Source organism: Pseudorasbora parva, chromosome 20 (genome assembly GCF_024679245.1).
Source record: "Pseudorasbora parva isolate DD20220531a chromosome 20, ASM2467924v1, whole genome shotgun sequence".
NCBI lineage: Eukaryota > Metazoa > Chordata > Actinopteri > Cypriniformes > Gobionidae > Pseudorasbora > Pseudorasbora parva.
Window position 1 is genome coordinate 42,673,024 of NC_090191.1, and position 14,439 is coordinate 42,687,462.

The 14,439-nt window shown below is 37.8% G+C and overlaps 1 protein-coding gene across 1 annotated transcript in view; it reads left to right on the forward strand.

Annotated features, from left to right (window-relative positions):
- The first annotated feature begins 5,178 nt into the window (after positions 1 to 5,178).
- crybg1b (crystallin beta-gamma domain containing 1b) overlaps positions 5,179 to 14,439 on the forward strand; it is a 42,365-nt gene continuing 33,104 nt past the window's right edge. The window contains exons 1-2 of the mRNA XM_067427511.1: positions 5,179 to 5,265; positions 9,984 to 10,852. Of these exons, the coding sequence (XP_067283612.1) occupies positions 10,359 to 10,852 (494 nt within the window). The 5' untranslated portion in view covers positions 5,179 to 5,265; positions 9,984 to 10,358. The remainder of the gene's footprint in view (positions 5,266 to 9,983; positions 10,853 to 14,439) is intronic.

Below are 14,439 nucleotides of genomic sequence, written 5' to 3' on the forward strand. Positions count from 1 at the left end.
GTGTTAAAGCAACCCAATCACTGGGTTAAAAAAATTCAATCAATGGGTTAAAACAACCCAATAACTGGGTTAAAGCAACCCAATCACTGAGTTAAAACAACTCAATCACTGGGTTAAAAAAAACTCAATCAATTGGTTAAAGCAACCCAATCACTGGTGAAGGGGGGATTCTGAAATCCACTGCCGCTTCAATATACCTGTATATATTTATATCCTAATTAACTTCATAATCAAAACTTTAATCAATATTTATCCTATATTATTCTAATGATTCTATCCAGTTATGATTTTGTTTTAGTTTCTTGTTTTCTAAAGTGTGTATTTGGTCTCTGAGGAGTGACTGAGGGTCTGGCCTAGAGATGTGTGATGTGTCACTAAACACTGGCAACAAGGTCGTGTGTGTGGATTTTTGAGGTATCACACACCCCTAACATGTCAGGAGTGCAGTAACAGCGTTTGCTCACTTAGCCCGGCTTCCAGAGATGAAATATGGATTTGTCTTTCATTTAATTTATTATATTTTATTCCTTTTATATTTCCTTTTACTGAACACTAAAGACTCAAGATGAATATTGCCTGTACTATTGTGTGTCCCTCTCACTGAAAGAAAGCACATGTTATCAGTATGTTTTGGTAAGAACTGGTTAGAACTGGAGCTTAATCAACTCCAACCGTGGATGGTGTTCAATGGGCACCCTAAGAGATGGGTGTACTTGTTGTTCTGGGCAAGCTGGCGCCTGCTCCAGATCTGGAAGGTCACTACGGGCCTGATTCTGGGATGAAAGCATCAACAAGTGACACGTCTATGGAAACGTGCATCAGATTAACTGACATGAGTGGAAATTTACCATGCCTGTGCATTGTCTCTGAGCCAATCAGAACCATCCACATTGCAGTAATGACGTGGATAGACCTTGAAAACGGTATAACTGTTGGGACAATTGTATGTATGATAGGGCGAGGCAACGAGACGGTGAGAGAGGGAGCGCGGCCTACGAACTCCTTGTGAGACTTGAAGCTGGCTTCTGCTTTTGAAACTGCAAACTATTCTTAAGTAAATTTTTCTTTTAATTAATTGCAATCCTGACTCTGTCTTCATTTCTTCACTACTGGTCCTGGCTCATAAGCTGTTAACCCCTAACACTGGGTTAAAACAACCCAATCAATGGCTTAAAACAACTCAATCACTGGGTTAAAAAAACTCAATCAATGGGTTAAAACAACCCAATCACTGGGTTAAAAAACTCAATCAATGGGTTAAAGCAACCCAATCACTGGGTTAAAGCAACCCAATCACTGGGTTAAAGCAACCCAATCAATGGCTTAAAACAACTCAATCACTGGGTTAAAAAAACTCAATCAATGGGTTAAAACAACCCAATCACTGGGTTAAAAAAACTCAATCAATGGGTTAAAACAACCCAATAACTGGGTTAAAAAAAACTCAATCAATGGGTTAAAACAACCCAATAACTGGGTTAAAGCAACCCAATCAATGGCTTAAAACAACCCAATCACTGAGTTAAAACAACCCAATCAATGGCTTAAAACAACTCAATCACTGGGTTAAAAAAACTCAATCAATGGGTTAAAACAACCCAATCACTGGGTTAAAAAAACTCAATCAATGGGTTAAAACAACCCAATCACTGGGTTAAAACAACCCAATCACTGGGTTAAAACAACCCAATAACTGGGTTAAAGCAACCCAATCAATGGCTTAAAACAACCCAATCACTGGGTTAAAGCAACCCAATCAATGGCTTAAAACAACTCAATCACTGGGTTAAAAAAAACTCAATCAATGGGTTAAAGCAACCCAATCACTGGGTTAAAGCAACCCAATCAATGGCTTAAAACAACTCAATCACTGGGTTAAAGCAACCCAATCAATGGCTTAAAACAACTCAATCACTGGGTTAAAAAAACTCAATCAATGGGTTAAAGCAATCCAAACAATGGGTTAAAGCAACCCAATCAATGGCTTAAAACAACCCAATCACTGGGTTAAAGCAACCCAATCAATGGCTTAAAACAACTCAATCACTGGGTTAAAAAAAACTCAATCAATGGGTTAAAGCAATCCAAACAATGGGTTAAAGCAACCCAATCAATGGCTTAAAACAACCGATCACTGGGTTAAAAAAACTCAATCAACGGGTTAAAGCAACCCAATCACTGAGTTAAAACAACCCAATCACTGGGTTAAAAAAACCCAATCACTGGGTTAAAGCAACCCAATCACTGAGTTAAAACCCCATTTTTGGAGTGTACTAAAATAACATATTTCTTGACATAGAACATCCACACAAATCACAACACAATGTTATGTTGAAATGCACGCGTGTGATGTGATGTAATGCGGTTGATTCTCCAGCAGGTGGCGCTACTGGCTCTACAGTTTACAGTTAGAGATGAGAAGCACAGAAACTCTGGAGAACATAAAAGATCATGAGCCAACAAACAGCGAACCGTAACACCGCTCTGTAATGTAGGCCTACTATAGAAACACACAACGACTCCTCTACATCTGACAGCTTGAGCATTAATGCTGCAGGGAAATAAACTTCACCTTAAATGGCGTTCCGTTTTCTGCTGATTATGATGATGGTGATGGTTTGTGAGTTGCACATATATAATTCTGCCCTCCTGCCATCTGGATTGCATTTCGGCGAGCAGGAACTGAACATGTGCGGTTAAAGTGAGTCACGGCAGGCTGTACAAAACACGAGCCGAGCTCTATACACACTATAAATACAGCTCAGTCAAACTATGGAAACTGCGGAGAACTCTTCATGCGCTCGCACGAGTTTTCCGCTCTGGAACGTGACTGTGCGCGCGCGTGCACGCGTTTAGAGGAGGCTTTCTGCAGCTCTGATGGAGCTGGGGGGGAAATGCTCTTCTTACTTAGTATTTTTGTCTTGTTTCTAGTCCAAATATCTAAAAATTCTTAAAACAAGAAGTATTTTCATTTTATTTTTAAGAAAACATGTCGTTTTACTTATCTAGTAAATGCATCTTGATTTAAGAATTGTTAGATATGAAAGACTAGAAACAAGACAAAATGACTGAGTAAGAAGAGCATTTTTGCAGTGCAATCATTTGCTACAGTGGTTAAAAGAAAAGTCTTACAGCCAACAGTAAAAATAAGAGCAACCATTCGAGAGTAACGATCACCCAGACCTGTAGAAGCGTCAAGTCAAAGCATGTTCCCCAAAACGACGATTCTTTTCATTAGTTTCCCTCAACCATCTCAGCTCATTAAAGTAGGCCTATTAGGCGCCAAAGTCTACCCGTGGGTGTGGAGGAGGCCTCGCATGCATTAATAATTCAGCGAGTGTGTGTCAGACCGCAGCCGTTGCACAACAGGCGCCATTCCTGTCGTGTCGTGTCGTTTGGCCACAGCGCGATACACCTGTTGCTCTGACCGATGGACACACGCAGGTGACGGGCAGAGTCTCAGACATTACACCGTCCGGACCGCTGGATCATGGTAAGCATTGTTTACTCACACACACACACACACACACACACACACACACACACACACACACACACACACACACACACACACACGTTTGTTTTTGTGAAATGTGAGGACATTCATTATAGGCGTAATGGTTTTTATGCAGTACAAAATGTGTTTTCTATCCCTTTACATTGCCTAAATCTATCACACACACACTGCCCCGAAACCTACCCATCACACACACATTCTGCATTTTTACTTTCTCATAAAAACTCCTCCTGTGTGATTTATAAGCCTTTTGAAAAGTGGGGACATAATGTCCTCATATTTCACCCTCTCCTGTAATACCTCATACCCAATACACATTTGTGTCCTGACATTTCACAAAAACAAACACACTCATGCATGGTCAAAATCGTTTGTGTGTGTGTGTGTGTATCCGCCTGAACACGTCTGTGCGTGAGCGGGACAGGTGTGGGTGTGACGCTCATGTGAGCAGGTAAATAATTAGCGCAAACTTTTGAGCTTTCTCTTTCTTTACGCGACAGCATCCGATATGATTCATCTCACACACGATCAACTCTGTGAGTCTGTCTGCATTTATCTACAGGGCTTTGGGAATGGATGGATTTGCTTCTAAATATCATTATTATTATTATTATTATAATCAGAGGCGGACCGTAGAGGAGTATTTTTACTGCCTACTCAAACTTTATCAGTGTTTGTCTTTGGAAAACTTGAACTTCACTCCATTCCAAAGTGTCACTTTTTATTGCATTCGGTGTTGTTGTTTTTTTTACCTTTAATTCTCTAATGCGTTAAAAATGTAGCACGTACTTGTACTCACTTGATACAGTGCTAAATGTTTAATGTAATTACGTATTAAAAGTATGCACTCTAAAAACGCTGGGTTAAAAACAACCTAAATTGGGTTAAAAATGGACAAATCCAGATATTGGGTTGTTTGAACCCACAGTGAATGGACCCATTTAAACAACCACATGTCTGGGTTTGTCCATTTTCAACCCAACTTGAGTTGTTTTTAACCCAGCGTTTTTTAGAGTTTATGTAAATAAGGATCTTTTTTACAACTAAAAGCTGACATTTCAATCGTTCGCTGGGTCTGAGGACCATCAAAGTGCATTGTGAAATAGTTCTGGCTTGTTTTATGCATTAACGAGAGATAATTGGCTGCACTCTAAAAAATGCTTGGTTAAAAACAACCCAAGTTGGGTTGAAAATAACCCTGGGTCTCTAACCCAGCAATTGGGTTGTTTTAACCCTGCGGTTGGATTAAATGTTGCTTAAATCAACCCAATCGCTGGGTTAAAACAACCCAATTGCTGGGTTAGAGACATTTTCAACCCAACTTGTTTTTTTTTAAATCCAGCATTTTTTTAAAGTGCGCACTACAGAGTTTATAGGCATGCATAATGAAAACATATTTTAAATGAGCTTATAATAAGAATAGACCGATATGTGAGGTTTCTGAAGAGTTTTCTGAATGTTCTCTTGTTCATTGTGTCGGATTGAGTTCATCTGATCCTCTGAAACCCAATCCAGCTCTGCCTCCCTCCGCGTCCCCGCGCGTCACGGCCGCGCGCCTCACTGTGTGCCCTGCGCGTCCTCACTAATAATTAACAATCCGCTCGCGCGTGTCTTTTATTGATCGGGATTTGTAATCGCTTTCATCGATCTGGATTCGTTGAGCCGCAGGGCTGGATCATTTCACGACGCTCGCTGGCGGGACGAAAGACGCGCTTCTCTGGGTGTTTCGCGCGCCGCCGGTCCGGACAGTAAGTTTATCTTCTAGAGTTATGATGATAATCAATATAAACACTTGTCATATTTTTCACCGTTTTGAATTTTACCAAATCATGTGTTAGAAAGTTTTAATGAGGTTCCCATTAAGTTAGGCTATAAAAACGTTATTTCTGACTCAGGGAACATTCCATATCATTCTTCAAACATTATGGGATGTTACTTTATTATGTTCTCTGAACGTTAATTAGTTACATTTTTAAAAAGCTTTTGATGAACTAAACGTTTCAGAAAAAAACAACGTTCCATTAAGGGATTTGGGAACATTATTAAAGGCCAGATAACGTTGAACGAATGCTCTATTAACGTTACTGGAAGAACGTTTGCTCATAACGTTGAGGGAACCTTGACAGAACGTTCTGAGAACATTATTAAAGGCCAGATAACGTTGAACGAACGCTCTATTAACGTTACAGGAAGAACGTTTGTTCATAACGTTGAGGGAACCTTGACAGAACGTTCTGGGAACATTATTAAAGGCCAGATAACGTTGAACGAACGCTCTATTAACGTTACTGGAAGAACGTTTGCTCATAACGTTGAGGGAACCTTGACAGAACGTTCTGAGAACATTATTAAAGGCCAGATAACGTTGAACGAACGCTCTATTAACGTTACTGGAAGAACGTTTGCTCATAACGTTGAGGGAACCTTGACAGAACGTTCTGAGAACATTATTAAAGGCCAGATAACGTTGAACGAACGCTCTATTAACGTTACTGGAAGAACGTTTGCTCATAACGTTGAGGGAACCTTGACAGAACGTTCTGGGAACATTAGTAAAGGCCAGATAACGTTGAACGAACGCTCTATTAACGTTACAGGAAGAACGTTTGCTCATAACGTTGAGGGAACCTTCTGTCAGCTGAATAGGGAAAGTGTTTAGATGTTCTCTCAGACTGACTGTATTTCTAGAGGGAAAAAATCTTTGGCAGACTTTGATGAACTTTATTAAACAAAAAGTTTTAATTTTTTTTAAAAAGAAGCTTTTTTCCCCCTATTCGCAGTAGAAACATTACATTGGTATCCATGCTAAATCCAAAATTACTAGCCGTTTCTACTGCATAACCATATATGGGTCTCTTTCTAAAAGTGTAAAGTTAATATTTGATGAGAGAGATGTTTATTTTTTTATTTTTACTGTTATGGTAACAGAAACAAACCCTACATGCTATTTATCAGATATCTGACACATTTAAGCTGTTTTAACAGATTCTGTCAGACTTGTCAATGCATGTGTTCTTTTTTTAAACATGTTAAGAGATGCTTATTAAAGGGTCCATAACACACACAGTTTCTGCCAGTCTTTAAATCAAGACCAGACTCAAGTCTATATTCCCAAACATTATTAAATTACAGCCCTTTATGGATAGTGCATTTCGTGACTATTCTAAAAAAGGGGGTGACAGTTAAGGGGTTACATTTGATTCACTTTAAATTAAAAAAAACTAATTTTAACAACAAATCTGGCAGTTATAAACACAGTTTGAATCTGGCAATTATGAACACAGTTTGAATCTGGCAGTTATGAGCACAGTTTGAATCTGGCAATTATGAACACAGTTTGAATCTGACAGTTATGAACACTGTTTGAATCCGGCAATTATGAACACCGTTTAAATCTGGCAGTTATGAACACAGTTTGAATCTGGCAGTTATGAACACAGTTTGAATCTGGCAGTTATGAACACTGTTTGAATCCGGCAGTTATGAACACTGTTTGAATCCGGCAGTTATGAACACAGTTTGAATCTGGCAGTTATGAACACTGTTTGAATCTGGCAGTTATGAACACTGTTTGAATCTGGCAGTTATGAACACAGTTTGAATCTGGCAGTTATGAACACAGTTTGAATCTGGCAGTTATGAACACAGTTTGAATCTGGCAGTTATGAACACAGTTTGAATCTGGCAGTTATGAACACAGTTTGAATCCGGCAGTTATGAACACTGTTTGAATCTGGCAGTTATGAACACAGTTTGAATCCGGCAGTTATGAACACTGTTTGAATCCGGCAGTTATGAACACAGTTTGAATCTGGCAGTTATGAGCACAGTTTGAATCTGGCAATTATGAACACAGTTTGAATCTGGCAGTTATGAACACTGTTTGAATCCGGCAGTTATGAACACCGTTTAAATCTGGCAGTTATGAACACAGTTTGAATCTGGCAGTTATGAACACTGTTTGAATCTGGCAGTTATGAACACTGTTTTAATCTGGCAGTTATGAACACTGTTTTAATCTGGCAGTTATGAACACCGTTTAAATCTGGCAGTTATGAACACAGTTTGAATCTGGCAATTATGAACACAGTTTGAATCTGGCAGTTATGAGCACAGTTTGAATCTGGCAATTATGAACACAGTTTGAATCTGACAGTTATGAACACTGTTTGAATCCGGCAATTATGAACACCGTTTAAATCTGGCAGTTATGAACACTGTTTGAATCTGGCAGTTATGAACACTGTTTGAATCCGGCAGTTATGAACACCGTTTGAATCCGGCAGTTATGAACACCGTTTAAATCTGGCAGTTATGAACACAGTTTGAATCTGGCAGTTATGAACACAGTTTGAATCTGGCAGTTATGAACACTGTTTGAATCTGGCAGTTATGAACACTGTTTTAATCTGGCAGTTATGAACACTGTTTTAATCTGGCAGTTATGAACACCGTTTAAATCTGGCAGTTATGAACACAGTTTGAATCTGGCAGTTATGAACACAGTTTGAATCTGGCAGTTATGAACACTGTTTGAATCTGGCAGTTATGAACACTGTTTGAATCCGGCAGTTATGAACACCGTTTAAATCTGGCAGTTATGAACACAGTTTGAATCTGACAGTTATGAACACTGTTTGAATCTGGCAGTTATGAACACAGTTTGAATCTGGCAGTTATGAACACCGTTTAAATCTGGCAGTTATGAACACAGTTTGAATCTGGCAGTTATGAACACAGTTTGAATCTGGCAGTTATGAACACAGTTTGAAGACACGCTGTATTAGACCAATGCCCCCCAATGTCTAAGACTTATGCTGCCCTCGCGTGCTATCGGAAGTTTCCTACTTCCCACTTCAGAAGTCGTGATTACGAGCTTGTTGTGTTCAGGTGCTTTGTTGTCGGAAAGAATGGAGGACGCCAGGTTCATACTTTTGTGCGTCTTGGGAAAATGTTATTTTAACACTTTCAGTCATTTCCCGGTCCCAGAAAATCATAGAATCACTGGCAAACAAAGCAGCACAACACGAAAGCATTTCGATTATAATCACATTCACAATAAAGGCATAATGTAGACAATAAAGGCTGCTTAAAGACTAAAATGGCAATAGTTTTCAGCCCTATATGATCCGATTGTATAGCTACTTTTACCACACTATCTAGATAGTCAGCTTGCTCTGGAATGATGGTCAACTATATGCGATTTTCAATGTGTTTAAAATACACAATATGCTTCAAATGATTATTCATTTATGTAAATATGTACTACTTTAACGACAAGACAAGATAATGAAACTGTTGCACAAAAAAACTAATAAAACACCTGCCACAGCAGAAATTCGTCTCCCATCCGCCCTTTTAAACGGTTATGCCACGGCCATCTCGGGAACTTGGGTATCAACATTATTCCCGAACTTCCCAGTGTTTACGATAATTCCAATAGCACGCGAAGGCAGCCAGTTACGGCCTTGCTCCAGCCGACAAATCAGAGCACAGTGTGCTTTTCAGAAGGCAGGGCTTCATAGAGACAGGAACTAAACAGTTACTGACAGACTGGGAAGAGAGGAGCCGCAACAATTGGGAATATGAGGAATAATCAACTTTCAAGCAGTAAAACCTCACTCAAAAAAATGATTGCATGATGCTGTTCACTTTATTTAAGTAACTCATCTTGATTTAACACCATTATATGAGGTTTTTGGTTCAAATGTAACTGATTCATGTTATATTGACTTAAAACCGTTACTCTTTTACATAACTTGATGTATTTATTTTCAAATAACATGATTTAATCAAGTAACCCAATCCAACAGGACTTCACTTCCCATCATGCTTTGCAAAGGGGCTGAATTCGGAGAGTATTTGTTTAAATAAAGTGCTATTTTATGCATTTTTTAACAAGATGAGAAAATGGAGAGACTTTTTAATGTTTAATGTTGGTATTTAAAAGTGTGTGTTATGTTGGTGTTTTTGGAGGTTATCATTGTGGTGAAGTGTAGATCATGTGCTCAGGGTCAGGATCTGCTAATTACAATTAAAGATGTTTTAATAATAAAAAAACAACACCTTTGGGCATGCCGTGGATGTAACAAAATCATCTGGCTGGCCAATAAGATTTTGTTAAAGGTTTTCTTGTTAGATAATATTTGTAATTACACTGGATTAGTTGTTATCGTTTTAGTTTGATATTCATTTTAGAATAATTGAACTTAATAGTTTTGGACAAAATTAAGAATGTTAACCTGATTCAACTAAATTACATTGAAATAACCTTATGTAAAAAACTTAAGTTTACTCAAATAAACACTGTTAATTAAATTCAACATAACCCAGTTACGTGGAACCAGTTGACATAAAAAAGTTAAGTAAATCCAACGTATCATTTTTTTGAGTGCTGCTCTAGTAGAGCCAGAAAACAGATTACAGATCAGTCCCAAGCCCTCATGATGTGCTTGTGTGTTTGTAGGCTGAGAGTCCACCGGAGCGCAGCCCAGGGGTGTTGAGTCGGATCGGGAGCTGGCTTTCGTGGGGTTGGGCCAGTCCGGTTCCGAGCGGAGATGAGCCCAATTCTGAGACACAGCGAGAGGAGGCGTCTGACAAGGACCAAAGTGAAACCAGCCACCCAAATGCTGGTGCACATGAGAGAGATAGTCCTGCAGTAGGTGAAACCACTCAGAAAAGCCCATCCCCAAGCCGGAATGCCAAAAATCTGAGAGGAGGCGAAAAAGGGTCGGGGGAAACCCAGGTGTGCACACACAATCCCAAAACATTTGCAAACAGAAGCAGTAGTTACAGAAGGAGATCGACATCTGACTTCTCCGACCAAGATAAGACAGAGGAAATGGGACGGAGGAGATCTGGAAGGAAGAGGCGGAGCTCTAATGGAGATGTGGGCGGGGCTCAAACCAAATCACCAACCAATACTCAGCCAGACACAACCAGTTTGGCAACCAGCCCACAGACGGCATGTGCCGACTCAGCTTTTGAGGAGGCGGAAGTCTTTCTGGAATGCTCCGGAGCAGAAGCGCCGAATTCAGGTAGCCGTGAGAACGTGGTCCGAGCAGAATGGCTGGAAGGCGAGAAGGCAGCTGATTCACAAAACGCACCAAATTCAGCCGACCTGACATCCGTCGCTGATTCAAACATGGATGAGGAACCTGTGGTGAGAATGACAGAGAGCGCTGAGTCCAAACGCAGGAGTATGAAAGTCTCTCACAGTGAGAAGTTCTTCGCTAAAAAGGTGGTTGTCACCTCAGAGGCTCCGGATGAAGACCATAATTTGAGGCTTAAAAGCACATCGGAACCCAAATTGCCGAGATCCGATGAAAGAGCAAGGTAAATTTACCTGTTGAACCTGTTTGTAGCTAACGTGCTTACTGGAATAACAAACACACTCCAAAATATGCTTTTCTTACCTAGTATTTTTGTTTCTAGTCCAAACTTTTTAAAATTCTTTAAAAAAATAAGTATTTACTAGACTTGCAAAAGTAATTGTCTTGTTTTGGGGAAAAATAACCCAAAATGAAGAGAGTTTTTGCTTAAAATAAGATAAATAATCTGCCAATGGGGTGAGAAAAATAATCTTAATTCAAACAGAAAACAAGATTATTTTTCTCACCCCATTGGCAGATTATTTATCTTATTTTAAGCAAAAACTCTCTTCATTTTGAGTTATTTTTTCCCCAAAACAAATTACTTTTGCTTAGTAAATGTTTCTCAAAGTAAGATTTTTTTTTTAATATTTTGACTACAAACAAGACAAAAATACTAAGTAAGAAAAGCATTTTTGCAGTGCACAATATGCTTTTGAAAGGCCAAAACACTTTAAAGTTTTGAACGTGGGAAATCTTTTCTTAAAGCCTGCATCATGTTGTGAAATATGCGTCATTATTAGCAGGTTCTTGTCATTCCTCATCATGCGTAACCTGTTGGTTAATGTTCCTGACCTTGTTTGAAGAGCTCTCTACATTTAGAGGCATTTTCATAACAATAAAGTGGTTGCATATAATGCCAGTTTTTCTAGATGTGCAGCTTTTTCACTGTGTGCTTCAAAGAATAGCATTTAAAATAAATTTCAACATAAATTATGTATTCATGTCATTCCAAACCTCTATGATGTACTTATTTTGCTTGAAAAAATAGGAGATTTTGAAGTTTATTTTGGGAATGTGATCAGTGATTTTGAATGCTAATCTCCAAAAATGGAGACTAAACAAATATCATAACAGTTGTCCGTGTGTATGATAGTTTTACCCTGTGTGCATTAACAACTCTTCAAAGAATAGCATTTAAAATAAATTACGTACATGTCACATTATTCCAAACCTCTATGCTGTACTTATTTTGCTGAAAACAATAGGAGATATTTTGAAGTTCATTCCGGGAATGTGATCAGTGATTTTTAATGCTAATCTCCAAAAAGGGAGACTAAACAAATATCATAACACCTGAACATGTGTATAGATAGTTTTGGGTGAGGAACAGACTTATATTTATGACATTTATGCATCATTTATTTCTGATTTACTGTTATTCACAATCAAAAATGAGTCGTCGGATCAAAGTAAAAAAAATAATACTTCAACTTGCAATCGGTGACTTTATCACATTTCTACAGTCAATTGAAAGTTAAAATACTCTTTTAACCAAAGATTTGACTTTATTTCTGTCATACGTCTACAAAAGTTCTTATTGAGGACGTTTGTTGACGAATAATTTGTCAACGCCCTTTTTTCACAGACGAAAACGAGACGATAACTAAATAAAAACTAGTGTTGGATGACAAAAACTATGAGGAAAATCTATTGTCATTTTCGTCAACGAATAAAAACGAGAGGAAAGTGTTAGAGAAGGACGATTAGGGAAGAAATCCAGTCAGAGCTTATGTCCTGTGTAAAACATGCGCACATTTGAATTGAAACGTGCGGATTAAACCGCGGGAAAACACGGCGGTGTTGAGCTTCTCTAATCGATAAATAACACACATTTATGACAGAGAATGTTTATGAACTAATGTTGAGGAATAATGACAATGTTTACCTTACGATGTTCATATAATAGGAGGATTTACACGGTTGTGAAGATGCATATTTGATCTCCCTCATCTGAAGTGAAATAGTAAGGCATTTCAAAATAAGAGTCCCGGTGCATTTCAACTTGTTTGAATTGTAATTCAAGTTACGTATTATATATACGTTTTTGGTTACACAATTAACTGTATTTGATTTCATTCCCATTTAATTCATAGGTTGGAGGAAAAACTATAGTATTTGACACATTATTCAATAAAGTAAAATAGTTAACTAAAACCATTGAAACCTTAATTATATAAATGTTAACTGAAATAAACTGAAACTTATTTGAAGATTTAGCTTAACCTGATATACTAACTAAAACAGAAAAATAACATTATAAAAACTAGCTGCACTTGAACGGTCACAAACACAATTATGTCAAAATATCAGTCGGTTATGTAATGCTTAAATTCTCAATTAATGCTTTACAATTAAACTCAACTCATTAGATTTGAGTTGACTGAAACTAAAAGTGTTTGCTTTAGTTGGGCTCTGACGCTTTACTTTTTAACATTCGTTTTTCTCTGGCTGCTCCAACTTTGAGTTTGTAAACTTGACTTTACACAAATCACATTTCTACAGTTGCAGTCACGAGAATGACAAGTGAAATGTGCTTTGAATTATCTAATAATTTTCTGTGCAACCTTCGAAATCATGTCTTGCAGCACATGCATGCATTAGTCACTTTCTAAAAAAGCGAAAATTCAAATGTGTTGACAATGGGGAAGTCATGCAGTCTCGTAATGGGTTTTGTGGTTTGCTTCAAAGATATAAAGAACAAAAGAGGAGAAACAGGAAGGATAGCCAAATAGAGTGAATGAGAAAATAAAGACACAACTATACTGTAAACCCAAATCTTTATACATTTAACTATTTTTAATAGCTCTAAACTTGAAATATTTGAATAAGCCAACTTAAGTATATCATGTAATCTCACATTTTTAGCAGTGAAAACTTCAATAAACTGGTTACACAATGCTTTGATAGCATTAGCATAGCACCTGCTGAATGAGGCAAACAGAAACTCTTCCAAACTAGCATAACAAAGCACTTATAAATCTCCCACTTAACATTAATCTTGCACAACAAAAAATATAACACTTAATTTTAGCATTTGTTGTCCCTTTTGAGTGACATGTCAAAGCATGCTGGGAAATATAAATCAGCCCAGTTTTGGATAAATTTAAGTTACTCCAAATTAAAAGAAAAAAGTTCATAAAACTCAAAACAATGAAAGAATTCCAATTACTTAAAATGTGTCAGTTCTTAGGAACTTGGGAATTTCTCAATACTCATAAAAGTTAATATATGTCATAAGTCACGTCAATACATTGGGATATTGTATTGAAAACCAAAAACCATTAGGACTTAATTTTGACAACTTTAAAGATGATTTTATCAATATTTCGTTTTTTTTGCACCCTCAGATTCCAGATTTTCAAAATAGTTGTATCTCGGCCAGATATTGTCCTATAGCCTACATTAGCAAACAATACATCAAGGGAAAGCTTATTTACTCAGCATTCAGATTATGGTTAAATCTCAATGTCCAAAAATGAACCCTTTTAACTGGTTTTGTGGTCACATTTGTTAATTTGAGATGGCTCTACTCAAACCAATTAATTTTTTGAGCATTAGCACAGTGTAGTGAAGGAAGCTTTGCTATAGACTTAATTTGGCCAACTTTAAAGACACTTTTCTCAATATTTAGGTTTTTTTTGCACCCCCAGATTCCAGATTTTCAGAATAGTTGTATCTCGGCCAAATATTGTCCTACTCTCTAAAAAATGCTGTGTTAAGAACAACCCAAGTTGGGTTGAAAATGGACAAACTCAGAAATTGGGTTGT